Source organism: Mustela putorius, unplaced genomic scaffold (genome assembly GCF_011764305.1).
Source record: "Mustela putorius furo isolate JIRA1106 unplaced genomic scaffold, ASM1176430v1.1 tig00004013_pilon_pilon_pilon, whole genome shotgun sequence".
Classification (NCBI taxonomy): Eukaryota; Metazoa; Chordata; class Mammalia; order Carnivora; family Mustelidae; genus Mustela; species Mustela putorius.
In genome coordinates this window covers 90,233-104,295 of record NW_025422151.1, presented here as the reverse complement: position 1 = coordinate 104,295, position 14,063 = coordinate 90,233, and the positions used below count along the sequence as shown (strand labels likewise).

Below are 14,063 nucleotides of genomic sequence, written 5' to 3'. Positions count from 1 at the left end.
CATTTTAAAAATAATGTCTCTAATAATGTGTCAGACTTTTTTTTTTTTAAAGATTTTATTTATTTATTTGACAGAGATCACAAGTAGGCAGAGAGGCAGGCAGAGAGAGGAGGGAGCAGGCTCCCTGCTGAGCAGAGAGCCTGATGCAGGGCTCGATCCCAAGACCCTGGGATCATGACCTGAGCTGAAGGCAGAGGCTTTAACCCACTGAGCCACCCAGGCGCCCCAGACTATTTTTTTTCTGATGTGAATCTAGCCACAACCGGATTAACACTTGTCCATTTTTTCCCTTTACTTCCAAACTTCTGGTATTCTTGTTTTAGCTGTGTCTCTGCCAAAGAGCATTATCACTTGATATTTAAAAAAAATTCATCCTGGGCGCCTGGGTCACTCAGTTAAGTGTCTGCCTTCAGTTCAGTTCATGATCCCAAGGTCAGGCGGGGATCGGGGTCCCGGGATTGAGCCCACAGTCCAGGTCCCTGCTCAGCAGGGAGTCTGTTTTTCCCCTTACACTTCCCCCTGCTCATCTCTCTCAATCAATTGGTTGAGTGTCTGCCTTCAGTTCAGGTCATGATCCCAGGGTCCTAGAATTGAGGGCTGCTTTGGTGTCCTTGCTTGGTTGGGAATCTGCTTCTCCCTGTTCCTCTGCCCATCCCCCCTGCTTGTGCACTCTCTCTCTCTCTCAAATAAAACAAAAATTAAAAAAAAAATTCATCTTCACATATCCTATTATTGTCATATATTTTAATCACCCCCATAAGACATTTTACTATTTTGTAATTAACTTAGATATTTATCACTTTGCTATTTTTTCTTATATTTCATACCTAAAATGTGGGATTATGTCCTTTTCAGTTAAATCACATCTTTAGGATTTTTATGGTCTGCTGCTAGCAATTACTTTTATCTAACAAATGTATTTAACCCTCACTTTTTTTTTTTTTAAGATTTTATTTATTTATTTGGCAGACAGAGATCACAAGTAGGCAGAGAGAGAGGAGGAAGAAGGTTCCCTGCTGAGCAGAGAGCCCGATGTGGGGCTCGATCCTAGGACCCTGGGATCATGACCTGAGCTGAAGGCAGAGGCTTTAACCCACTGAGCCACCCAGGCGCCCCTAACCCTCACTTTTTAATAAAGATTTTATTTATTAGAGAAAGAGCATGGGTGGGGGCAGGGAGGGGTAGAGAGAGAGGGAGAAGCAGGCTCCCTGCTGAGCAGAAAGCTTGATGTGAGACTCAAGACCCTGAGATCATGACCTGAACCGAAGGCAGATGCTTAACCAACTGAGCCACCCAAGTACCGCTTAGCCCTTATTTTTAAGATATTTTATGTTTTATCCCTCTCTTCCACTAGTATGGCATGAGAAAAAATAACCAAAATGAAGGCAACAAAGGATACAAAGGGTACACAAAAGAAGCTAGTAAAAATAAATCCAAATACATAACTATGATTAAAAATAAATGAACTAAATACTCGAAAAATTTCAGATGTCCCCATGTACTAGTAAAGAATGTATTTTGTTGTTGTTGGGTACAGTTTATATGTAAGAGCAAGAGATTACTGTCTGTGAATTGATGTCTTTCATAAACCATAAAAACTCCTCAAATATTCAGATAGCTTCTGCCCCATTTCTTCTTCTATCCTTCTGGAAATCTGATTGCACAAATGTTACCTTCTTTTATTTATTTAAAAGATTTTATTTATTTATTTGACAGAGAGAGATCACAAGTAGGCAGAGAGGCAGAGAGGAGGAAGCAGGCTCCCTGCTGAGCAGAGAGCCCGATGCCGGACTTGATCCCAGGACTCTGAGATCATGACCTGAGCTGAAGGCAGCGGCTTAACCCACTGAGCCACCCAGGCACCCATGTTACCTTCTTTTAAAAAAACCTTTTTTAAAGTAGTTCTCCATGCCCAACATGCGACTTGAACTCATGGCTCTGAGTTCAAGCGTCATGAGTTCAAGTGTCACATGCTCTACAAACTGAGCCAGCCAGGTGCCTAACAAATGTTACCTTCTTGTATCAATCTTTACCTGTCTTTCAAATTTCTTTTCTCTTTTTTCTTATCTCCACTACATATGGGTTTTTCTTTAAGTAGGTTTCACACTAGCACTTTTTTTTTTTTTTTAAAGAACATTCAACACTCTTGGGGCGCCTGGGTGGCTCAGTGGGTTAAGTAGGTTCAACACTTTGTTTTTTCTTTAAAGATTTTATTTATTTATTTATTTGAAAGATAGAGATCACAAGTAGGCCAAGAGGCAGGCAGAGAGAGAGAGAGAGAGAGAGAGAGGAGGAAGCAGGCTCCCCGCTGAGCAGAAAGCTGGAAGGTTCAACACTCTTGACCCTAAGATCAAGACCTGAGCTGAGATCAAGAGTTGGATGCTTAATTTACTGAACCACCCAGGTGCCCCCACATGGATTTCTTTAGATCAACCTTTGTGTCTAATCTGTTGTTAAGACTCCTTAAATTTTCGTTTCCCAATATCTAGTAACTTTTATTATCTCCTGCTCTATATTTTACTCTCTCTTACATTTAGTTCGTAGTATATGATAAGTCCAATACTTATTTATTTATTTGAGAGAGAGCAGGTTCCACACTCAAGACAGAGCCAGGCACAGGGTTCGATCTCATGACCCGGAGATCATGACCTGAGCCAAAATCAAGAGTTGGACACTTAACTGACTGAGCTACCCAGGTGCCCCAAGCTTAACATTTAAAGACTTTATGAGTCTGCTTCTGCTCGTGCCCAATCACACTGTTTTGTTTATGTGTTTTGTAATTTGAATTCTGAGTCGATGATGGGTTCCTTCATAGAATTTCCATTTGCTTATGCCGGGAGCCTAAAACACTACTAGTGTACGACCACTACAAACTAAATTCTAGTTTTGAGTTTTTTAGAATCTTTCTTCCTTTGAGTTGTATGAATTTGAGTCACACTGCTAAGCACCGTAATGGAAAATAAATAGTTCTAACTTTGGTACAAAGACCTAAAGGACTAGAGGGGTTAGAATAAGCCACTTATCTCTACAAGGTTACTTCTTGTTCATGACCCAGACTTAGATGAGGATAATTAATTAAGGGTGAAATATATAAAGATATATAAATAAAAATATACACAGTCAGTGCATATAAACCCGTCTATAAACCATCTCAACTGTTAGAGCACTCTGATGTCATCAGATATGTGGCTAATAATTGTATTTCAAAGACGTACAGTCACTGAAAAGAAAAAGAAGTTGTCTTAAACTTGTAGTATTCTAAGATATTCTTCTTGTTACGAATTACCAGTTGATGGAGCGCCTGGGTGGCTCAGTTGTTAAGTGTCTGGTGTCTTCGGCTCAGGTCATGATCCCAGGGTCCTGGGATCGAGGCCTGCATTGGGCTCCCTGCTTCTCCCTCTCCCACTTCCCCTGCCCTCTCTCACTGTTGCACTGTGAAATCAATAAAAATAAAATCTTAAAAAAAAAAAAGAATTACCAGTTGAATCTGTAAATACTGACAACTTTTCTTGATGCAAGAATATTCTTCAGTTACCACTATATACCATTCAAATCAAATGTACACAATTAACACAATATAGGAAAACTTCTAGTAAAATCATTTTATTTAGTTTTAATATCCATCACCAACAGCTTGAAATAAGAATTTCCATGGTCTTCAATTAAGCCGTATCCCACTTTCTTTTAGAATGTCTTGTTTTTCATTAAAGTAATTTCTAAACCACTCTATGTGTTCAATCTTTTGTTTAACACTCAGGTATGGGTTTTTGGAAAGGCCACAGGTCACCAGCTCCATGAAGTGGCGAATTGGTCCTTGTTTTGGAAAATCTTTCAGGTGTTTATCCAGAAATACATGTTCATGAAATTCAGAACCATCATCATCAAAACCTAGGAAATGAGATAAAATACAGTTTTGAAGTAAAATCTTTATTGCAAAATTAGCACTAATGACTACTACAGTTAAAGCCATCAACTTTGGAGTTAGACTTAGGTTTGCCCACCAATTTAACAACTGTGTTAACTGGGCAAATTAATTAACTTCTCTAAGCATCAGTTTTCAGGTATAAAATGAAGATTAAAATAGAACCTTCTTCACGGGGTTTCTGTAAAGATTACATAGATACAAAGCTTATAAAATTCTTATAATGCCTAGCACATTATAAATGTTCATTATACATGTTCACATTATGATGCGTATTATAAATGTTCAAAGTGTAGCAGCAGTTACTGCTAATAAAAACTTCAATTCTACAGCAACCACTAAGAAAACTACACAAACTACAAAAAAAAATTATATAAATAAAACAAAATAGAATCTTAAAACATGTTCAAGCAGCTCACAGGGAGCCCCCCCAAAATGTAATGAGAAATAGAGAAAATGAAAAGAAAACAAGTAATAAAATTGGAGACTTAAGTCCTAACAAATCAATAATTACTTCAGATGTAAATGGTCTAAATACACCAATCAAAAGACAAAGATTGTAGAGTGAATATAAAATCATGCATCCAATGATATGGTTTTTATAAGAAACTCACTTCAAACACAAAATCAGAAGATTGAAAATAAAAGGATGGAGAAAAATGCATCTTGTTAACATTAATTTTTTTAAAAAAAGCAAGCACGAGGGGCACCTGGGTGGCTCAGTGGGTTAAGCCGCTGCCTTCGGCTCAGGTCATGATCTCAGAGTCCTGGGATCGAGTCCCGCATCGGGCTCTCCGCTCAGCGGAGAGCCTGCTTCCCTCTCTCTCTCTGCCTGCCTCTCCATCTACTTGTGATTTCTCTCTGTCAAATAAATAAATAAAATCTTTAAAAAAAAAAAAAAAAAAAAAAAAAGCAAGCACGAGTGGTTATATGATTATCAGACAAAACAGACTTCAGAGCAAAACAAAAAAAAAATTACTAGGGAGAAAGAAAAACATCTGAATTAGAAAATTAGCCAAGAAGAACTGAACAACAACTGACATTATCAAACTGACGTCTACAAACACTCCACCAAACTATTTCAGAAAACAAAATCTTTTCAGGAGTTCATGGAGCATTCACCTAGCTGGACCACATCTTGGGTCACAAACCGCAACACATTTAAAATAAGTGGAGTAATACACAGTACATACTCAGATCATAATGGAATCACACTAGAAATCAGTAACAGAAAGACAATAGGAAACAGTTAAAGATCAAGCAATATTCTTAAAAAAAATCAGAATTGAATGAAAATGAAAACACAACAAATTAAAATTTGTGGGACATGGCTAATGCAGTGCTACAAGGGATACATATAGCACTAAATTAATACAGATGAAGAGGAAAAGTCTCAATCAATAACCTAAGTTCCCACCTCAAGAACTAGCAAAAGAGCAAAATATTCTAAAGCAAGCAAAGGAAGGAAATAATAAAGATAACACCCAACATCAGTAAAATTGAAAATAAAAAAATAGAGAAGATCAACAAAACCAACACTAGTTCCTATCCAAATCTCAGTAAGGTTTTGCCAACAAATTTAATCTAAAATTTATATGGAAAGGCATAAGTCCTAGAATATTATAACAATCTTGAAAGAGAAGAATAAAATGGGAGCAATAATGCTAAGATTTACTGAAACAGCTACAGTCATCAAAAGTGTGGTATTGACAGAGGGACAGACACACAGATTGATGGGACAAAAGGGACGGCCCAGAAATAGACCCTGTTATGGACTGAATCTTATCTCTTCAAAATTGATAGGTTGAGGTCCTAATCCCCAGTGTGACTATATTTAGAGACAGGACCTTTAAGGAGGTAATTAAGGTTAAATGAAGTTTTAACAGTGGATCCCTGATCCCTCCTATTGGGGCTTGATCTCACAACCCTGAGATCATGACCTGAGCTGCAATCAAGAGTCGGATGCTTAACCGGCTGAGCCACCCAGGAACCTCAATGCAACCAAAGATTTAATAAAGGTCTAGAACATATTTAAAAAAACAAACAAGCAAACAACAACAATCCAATTAGAGAATGGGCAAAAAAGAAGAACAGACATTTCACCGAAAAAGATAAATAAATGGCAAACACACACAAGAAAAATGTGGTCAACCTCTCGACCCATTAGGGAAATGCAGATTAAAACCACAATGAGCTATCAATACACATCTATCAGAATGTAAACGTATCTAAAAGAAAAACAGCGACAACATCAAATGCTGGTGAGAATGAGAAGCCAGATGGTTCACATATTGCTGGTGAGAATATAAAATGACATAGCCACTCTAGGAAACAGTTTGGAAGCTTCTTTAAAAAAATCAAACACGCAGGGGCTCCCTGGGTAGCTCAGTTGGTTAAGTGTCTGACTTCCGCTCAGGTCTTCTCAGGGCCCTGGGATGAAGCAGTGTGTCAGGCTCCTCCCAAGCCCTGGGCAGGGAGTCTCCTTCTCCCTTTCTCTCTTCCTGTCCTTCCCCTGGCTCATGCTGCACTCTCACTTTCTTTCTCTCTCTCTCAAATGAACAAATAAGTAAAATCTTCAAAAAACAAAAACAAAAACAAACCACACAGAACTAAACATGTAGGGCGCCTCACTGGCTCAGCTGGTAGAGCATGTGATTTTGATCTTGGGGTTGTGAGTTCAAGCCCATGTTGGGTGTAGATATTATAAATAAAAAAACTAGATTAAATTGGTATTGATACAATTCTCCATCTGTACACAGTTGGGAGAATTGTATCAATGCCAATTGCTTGGCTGTACTACGGTTCGGTTTTGCAGGAAGTTAACTATTGGGAGAAAATAGGTAGAGGCTATCTAGGATATTTATTATCTCTTCAGTTGCATGGAAATCTAAAATTATCTCAAAATAAAAAGCTTATAAGCTTTCTACTCACTTGGAGTTAGTTTATATTTACTGAAAGAGATTTTAAAAATTTATTTGGATACTTAAAGATCTATACATTATTTTTATTTTTATTTATTTTTAAAGATTTTATTTATTTATTGGACACAGAAAGAGAGATCACAAACAGGCAGAGAGGCAGGCAGAGAGAGAGGGGGAAGCAGGCTCCTCGCTAAGCAGAGAGCTTGACGCAGGGCTTGATCCCAGGACCCCCAGATTATGACCTGAGCCGAAGGCAGAGAGGCATAACCCACTGAGCCACCCAGGTGCCCCTATACATTATTTTTATTTAAAATTGAAGTAAATAAAAAATAAATCAAGGTGGTAGACACATAAATGGCCACAAATCGTATCACTCTCATGCTTCTAGACAGTCCCCTTCCCAATGTCATTTTGTCATTCTTTGCATAAATGGAGTCTGTTTCTCAAACCCTTGAATTCAGGGTTGGCAAGTGACCTGCTTTGGTCAATGGGATATTACTCAACACTGTGCAAACACAGGCTTGAAAAGTACCTACACGTCAATACTTGCTCTTCCTTGCTGTTATGAACTCTACTACAGTCGTGTGAAGAAGTCCAAGTTAGTCTTTGAGATGTTGCGTGACAGATAACGCGGTTATCTCTACCTCCCCTGACAAGAGCCGGCACCCACAACCAGACATGTGAGACAGGCCGCTCTAGAGGGAACTACCTGCAGCTAAGATGCCAGAACTAGCCAGAAAACCCATAAATTCAGGAGCAGTTGTAAGTTAGTTGTTGTTTTATTAATTTTGGTGGTAGCATGTTATGTATCAAAAACTAATATATTTCCAAACTTACTGTACTTAATTAACACTTCTTTGGTGGCATATATATGGCTAAAGAATATTCAAGAGCAAGACTGTTATCTGTGTAGCAGTAAAAGCATGATTAAATTTAAAGTCAAAGTTAAGGCTAAAATAAAAATGCTTTTATCATCAATCCAATATATAATAACTACTACAAAATCTAAGTGGGAATAATGCCATCTAACTGCTCTTACGAATCTCTATGCTGGCAAAACGAAACAGAAGGGACAGTTCTTAAAAATGACAACAACAACCTGGAAAAAAGCTACTTCAAAATGGAAAATAATTTATATGTTTTATGTGGTAAAACAACACACTGAAATTTTTTTATATAAATGAAAAACACAACACTGGAAAGTAAAGCTGTCAACACAGGACACGTCATTCTGCCATTTTCAGTATTATGTTCAGAAACCGGCATGGCCCACCCCTAAAAATAAAACACTTCCCTCAAAGCATCAGAGTAAATCTTCATGAAGCTAACTATTAGTAGAGAGAGCATGACATTTTATTAATCTTAAAATTTAAAACTAAGAAGTACAGAAGAATATTATTAAACTGTTGAGGCTTCAAATTCTAATGCCACTCTCTTAAAGTATTCTCAAGTTCCAAACTGTATACTGAGGGGAGTGATCAAAGTGAGAAAGTTTCCACAGTTCTTTTCCTGTTTTTCATTCTGATAACAATTGCCTCAAGGAGCTGGAAATGAGATACCTCCCTTTCCCATCCTGAAGCATCAATAATATGTACAAGTGTATATGGAAACTTGTCACATTTATCTCCCTAACCTGACCAAAAGACATGTTTTTTTTTTTCTTTTTGTAAAAATTAAACTTGTTCAAAACCCAGGTCAAATTTAAGATAAATTTCTTTGGAGTTTGGACATTCAAGATTTTGATGAACTGTTTTTTTTTTTTTAAAGATTTTTTCGACAGAGATCACAACTAGGCAGAGAGGCAGGCAGAGAGAGAGGAGGAAGCAGGCTCCCTGCTGAGCAAAGAGCCCGACATGGGGCTCAATCCCAGGACCCCGGGATCATGACCTGAGCCGAACGCAGAGGTTTTAACCCACTGAGCCACCCAGGCGCCCTGAAGTGTTTTATTTTTGATGAAAATGTACACTAACCCTTACTTTCCTGTTATCCTATTTGGTGGTTCCTAGAAAATACACATCCTCACTAACAGTTTAAGATTTAAGATCCTTGCAGTATAGTAAAACCCTCTCATAATACTGTGGCAGGAACAGAGATGATGATGATTGATGATGCTTTACTTGTATAACCTCACTTGATTTTCAGAAGAATCACCTGAATTCAGAAGAAGAATAAATTTTATTTTTATTCCCATCATTTTATAGACAGGGCAAGTGAGGCTTAGGGAGATTAAGCATACAACTCACTCAAAACTTGAACCCCTAACCACTGTCTCACCTAAATAAAGTCACATGTTCGGGCATCTGGGTGGCTCAGTTGGTTAAGAGTCTGCCTTCCACTCTGGTCATGATCCCAGAATCCTGTGATCAAGCCCCAATCTCCTTCTGCCCCTCACTCCATTCATGCGCTCTCTCTCTTTCTCCCTCTCTCATAAATAAATAAATAAATAAATAAATAAAATCTTAAAAGAAAAAAGTCACGTTATTCTACTTCAATATTGTGTTTTAGAACCATATTTTTAATTATGATGACTCAGAACATGAACATTTCATCAAATACGGAATTTTCCCCTTAATACCACATACTGCATTCTGCTAATTTTTTTTTTTTTAAAGATTTTATTTATTTATTTGACAGAGAGAAATTATAAGTACACTGAGAGGCAGGCAGAGAGAGAGAGAGAAGGAAGCAGGCTCCCTGCTGAGCAGAGAGCCCGACGCGGGACTCGATCCCAGGACCCTGAGATCATGACCCGAGCCGAAGGCAGCGGCTTAACCCACTGAGCCACCCAGGCGCCCGCATTCTGCTAATTTTTTTCTTTTAAAATTCTGTGTTCATACAGAGGGGACATGAACTAACATTTATTTACATGTATTATACAATAAGAACTGTGCTGAGCAACTCCAATAACTTTGCCTTAGTTCTTACATTCTTCCAATGAGGTACCTTTAATTTTCCAGATGAGGAAACTGATCTGGTTTTTTAACCTCAGGAGGTTAAATTGTTTTCTCAAAGGCAAATGCCTAATCACTGAGACAGCTAGATCTGTACTCTGGTTTGCACAACTGAAAAGTCCTTGGGCTTTTTTGTCACTCTTCCCTGATACCTACCAGAGTATGGGAAGCATAATACTTTTTTTTTTAAAAGATTTTATTTATTTTTCTACTTAAGAAAGAGCAAGAATGAGCGACTACAAGCAGGGAGAGAAGCGAGGGCAGAGGCAGAGGGAGAAGCAGGCTCCCCGCTGATCAGGGAGCCTGATGTGGGTCTCGATCCTAGGACTCTGGGATCGTGACCTGAGCTGAAGGCAGATGTTTAACTGACTGAGTCACCCAGGTGCCCCTGGAAAGCATAATACTTTGAGAAATATACATTTTATATATACTAGGTGAAACACAGCAACATAGCATCCTTTATGACTGCATATACCATACAAATCCACAAAATATTCAGAATTTATTAACGGTTTTATCAGTCTCTAAAAAGTTTTCCTACACAAAGTAATAATTTATGAAGATATAAGACAAAATATTTCTGATACTTAAGCTTCCATTCCACTTATTAATCCAAACAAATGAAAGATTATAAAAAAATAAAATGTTACAATGACAGCATACTACTACAAAGGTTAAAATACGGACTACATTTTCCTAAGACTCACTGCGATGTTTACATTTCCTAGCTAACGGTACCATAAAAGTAAGTGAATCTCTTCTAATTGAAAATACACCTTAAAAAAAGCATAAAATAAATTGCATAGTAATACTGTTTTCCTTTTGAGTGAGGGAGAAGTATTATCTCCAGAATAATCTTCAGGAAAGTAGGTAACACAGCATCCAGCAGTTCAAAGAACCTACGCATGGAGCTAGAGTTCCAAAATATCTTGAAGTCTTCTAACAATTTTGCTTTGAGTAGCATTTAAGCACAAGAACCTTTTATCTCGTTAGTGCAATAGTTTTATGAGTAAAAGATAACCAGCATAAAACTTAAAAGTTGTAGTGTTCTCTAAAACCAAAATATCATCTCATACCCAAGATTTAACGTAGGAGAAGATTTTTCAGGTAATCTCCTGCTTAGCAATTAGGAAACTGTCATCATTTGTAGTCAACACCTTCACGTCACATAGAAATTCATGACACAGGGCACCTGGGTGGTTCAGTCATTAGGCATCTGCCTTTGGCTCAGGTCATGATCCCAGGGTCCTGGGTTCGAGCCTCGCATGGGGCTCCCCACTTGGCAGGAAACCTGCTTCTCCCTCTCCCACTCCCCTGCTTATGCTCCCTCTCTCGCTGTGTCTCTGTCAAATAAATAAAATCTTAAAAAAAAAAAAAAAAAGAAATTCACAATACATTTCTATCGTATGATTTTACTTGCTTTTAAAATTTTTAATATTTTTTTAAAACAGACTCCATGTCCAGTGCAGAGTCCAACACAGAGCTCAAGACCTGAGCTGAGATCAATCTTGGACGTTTAAGGGCGCCTGGGTGGCTCAGTCGCTTAAGTGTCTGCCTTTGGTTCAGGTCATGATCCCAGAGTCCTGGGATGGGAGTCCCACATAAGGCTCCCTGCTCAGCGGGGAGTTTGCTTCTCCCTCTGCCCCTCCCCTCCCACTCGTGCTCTCTCTCTCAAATAAATAAGTAAAATCTTCTCCCCCACCCCCCCAAAAAATAAAAGAGTTGGACCCTTAACCAACTGTGCTTCCCTGCCACCCCCTAGTTTTACTTCTTTAATTTTCTTATAAAAAAACCAGAATTAGGGGCGCCCGAGTGGCTCAGTGGGTTAAGGCCTCTGCCTTCGGCTCTGGTCATGATCCCAGGGTCCTGGGATCGAGCCCCACATCGGGCTCTCTACTCAGCAGGGAGCCTGCTTCCTCCTCTGTCTCTCTCTGCCTGTCACTCTGCCTACTTGTGATCTCTATCTGTCAAATAAATAAATAAAATCTTTAAAAAACAAACAAACTCAGAATTAAGTGAAATTCTAACTTAAAAAAAAAATGGTCAAATTTCTTTTCGGACACCACAGAGACAAAGTTTTGAAATTCATGTAAATATCTAGACTCTATGACTGAACACCAACCAGACTTAATCTCCATATGGAATTTTATAAACCTCTGAAATTAACTTACCGGCTTCATTGTCAATTGGAAACTCCCACAGCTTCCCCTCTTTGGTCCACTGGATCATCTCTGCAAAACCATTCTGAAGGGGCTGTTCATTTACCATGGCCAACTGCTTCGCAAATTCCACGTCCCAAAGTGAAGGTGCTGTCTCTATAATAACATTTCAAAATAATCACAAAATAATTTATTTTTTAAAATAATATAATCAACTCTAAATTAGTAATACATTTCAGGTCCTGAGGATTAAAATAAACAGTATATAATGAAAGGTCACTCACTGAGAGCTAAAGCTAAAGGAAGATGACAAAAATCCTACAGTGACAATTCCTGCAAGCCTTAGCATTTACTACACTGCTGGGCAAGCAAGCCCTAAAATCTCACCATCCCCTCTACTGGAAAGAAAAAGGAATGTGTATTTTCTTTAAGAATGTTTTCATGAATGTGAGTAATTTTTTTTTTTTAAAGATTTATTTATTTATTTTAGGGGTCCCTGGGTGGCTCAGTTGGTTAAGCATCTGCCTTCAGCTCAGGGCATGATCTCAGGATTCTGAGATCAAGCCCCACATTGGGCTCTCTGCTCAGTGGGGAGCCTGCTTCTCCCTCTCCCACTCCCCCTGCTTGTGTTCCCTCTCTCACTGTGTCTCTCTCTTTCCGTCAAATAAATAAATAAAATCTCTGGGGAAAAAAAAAATTTATTTGAGAGAGAAAGAAAGGGAGAGATCACGTGTGCAAGAGAAGGAAGGGGGTAGGAAGAGAATCTTAAGCTCTCCCTGAGCACAGAGCCTGCCAACCAGGGCTGGATCTCACGGCCCTACGCCAAAACCAAGAGTTGGATGCTTAAATGAGTGAGCCACCAAGGTGTCCCATGAATGTATTTTTTACATAACATGTGACTTTAATATTTAAAGTCTAGCCTCTTTATCTTTATTTTTAGTCTGTCAAGATAAGTCACAATATACTACTATTAATGACCAAAGAAATTAAATTAACATAAAAATGATGATACTACTAACGGATAAGGAGCACTTACTCTGCTAATGCTTTTTATGCATTAGTTCATCTCATCCTCACAACCAACTCTATGAGTAAGTTCATATAAGGTTAACTTAGGACCACCATCATATCACATTTCAATTATTTATTTGCTTTGGAAATTGAAGACATCTTTCAAGAATGAATCCTATTCTCACCAGTCACTGCTGGTGGGAATGTAAAATGGTACAACCTCTTTGAAAAATAGTTTGGCAGTTCCTTAAAAAGTTAAAAATACACTTAGCATACAATTTGACTCCTAGATATTTACCCAAAACAAAACTATGTCTACACACAGACTTGTATGTGACAGTTCATGTACAACCACACCTAGGCTTAATTAGCCACATTTACAGAATAATCATAACAGGGGCGCCTGGGTGGCTCAGTGGATTAAAGTCTCTGCCTTTGGCTCAGGTCATGATCCCAGGGTCCTGGGATCGAGCACCTCATCAGGCTCTCTGCTGGGCAGCGCGCCTGCTTCCACCCTCTCACTCTGCCTGCCTCTCTGCCTACTTGTGATCTCTCTCTGTTAAATAAATAAATAAAATCTTAAAAAAAAAATCATAACAGCAAAATAATTATCAGTCACATTTTATAGATTTATTCAGTAGGCAATGATCAGCCCATGTCTTTTCTGTGATCACAATCATCACCACCATCATCACTGTCATTGCTAACCGCTGCAACTATGTCCCGAATGTCAACTGTAGTTTTGGCACTGTGCCTGACACTTGAATTACATTACTTCATTTAATCCTTGTGAGGTAGGCATTAGCCCTATTTTATAGATGGAGAATGGGAAACTCAGAAAAGTTAGTATGACAGAATCTGAATTTGAATAATCCACATCTATCAAATGCCAAAATTCCTTCCATTAAGCTATATTGCCTCTCAGTTCTAAATTACTGCAGGTTAGTAGAAAGGTCTATGACTACATCCTTTGCAGCAGTAATGAACCTGAAGGGAAGCAAAATGTGGGAATCATGAGACAAAAGAATTCATTCATTCTGTCAATAAATAATTACTGAATGCCAACTATACATCAAGCATTACTTTAAGTGGGAGAGAG

At 38.4% G+C, this 14,063-nt stretch overlaps 1 protein-coding gene across 5 annotated transcripts in view; it reads right to left on the bottom strand.

Annotated features, from left to right (window-relative positions):
- Positions 1-3,587: 3,587 nt before the first annotated feature.
- Positions 3,588-14,063, bottom strand: part of MRPS31 (mitochondrial ribosomal protein S31) — a 34,193-nt gene continuing 23,717 nt past the window's right edge. For 4 of the 5 annotated variants that reach the window (XM_045072307.1, XM_045072311.1, XM_045072308.1 and 1 more), the window contains 2 exons: positions 11,966-12,109; positions 3,588-3,888 (listed from right to left, as the gene is read on the bottom strand). In XM_045072307.1, coding sequence (XP_044928242.1) covers positions 3,659-3,888; positions 11,966-12,109 — 374 coding nt within the window. In that variant the 3' untranslated portion in view covers positions 3,588-3,658. Of the gene's footprint in view, positions 3,889-10,161; positions 10,183-11,965; positions 12,110-14,063 lie in introns of those variants that run through there. The other variant, XM_045072310.1, reaches the window with a different exon arrangement.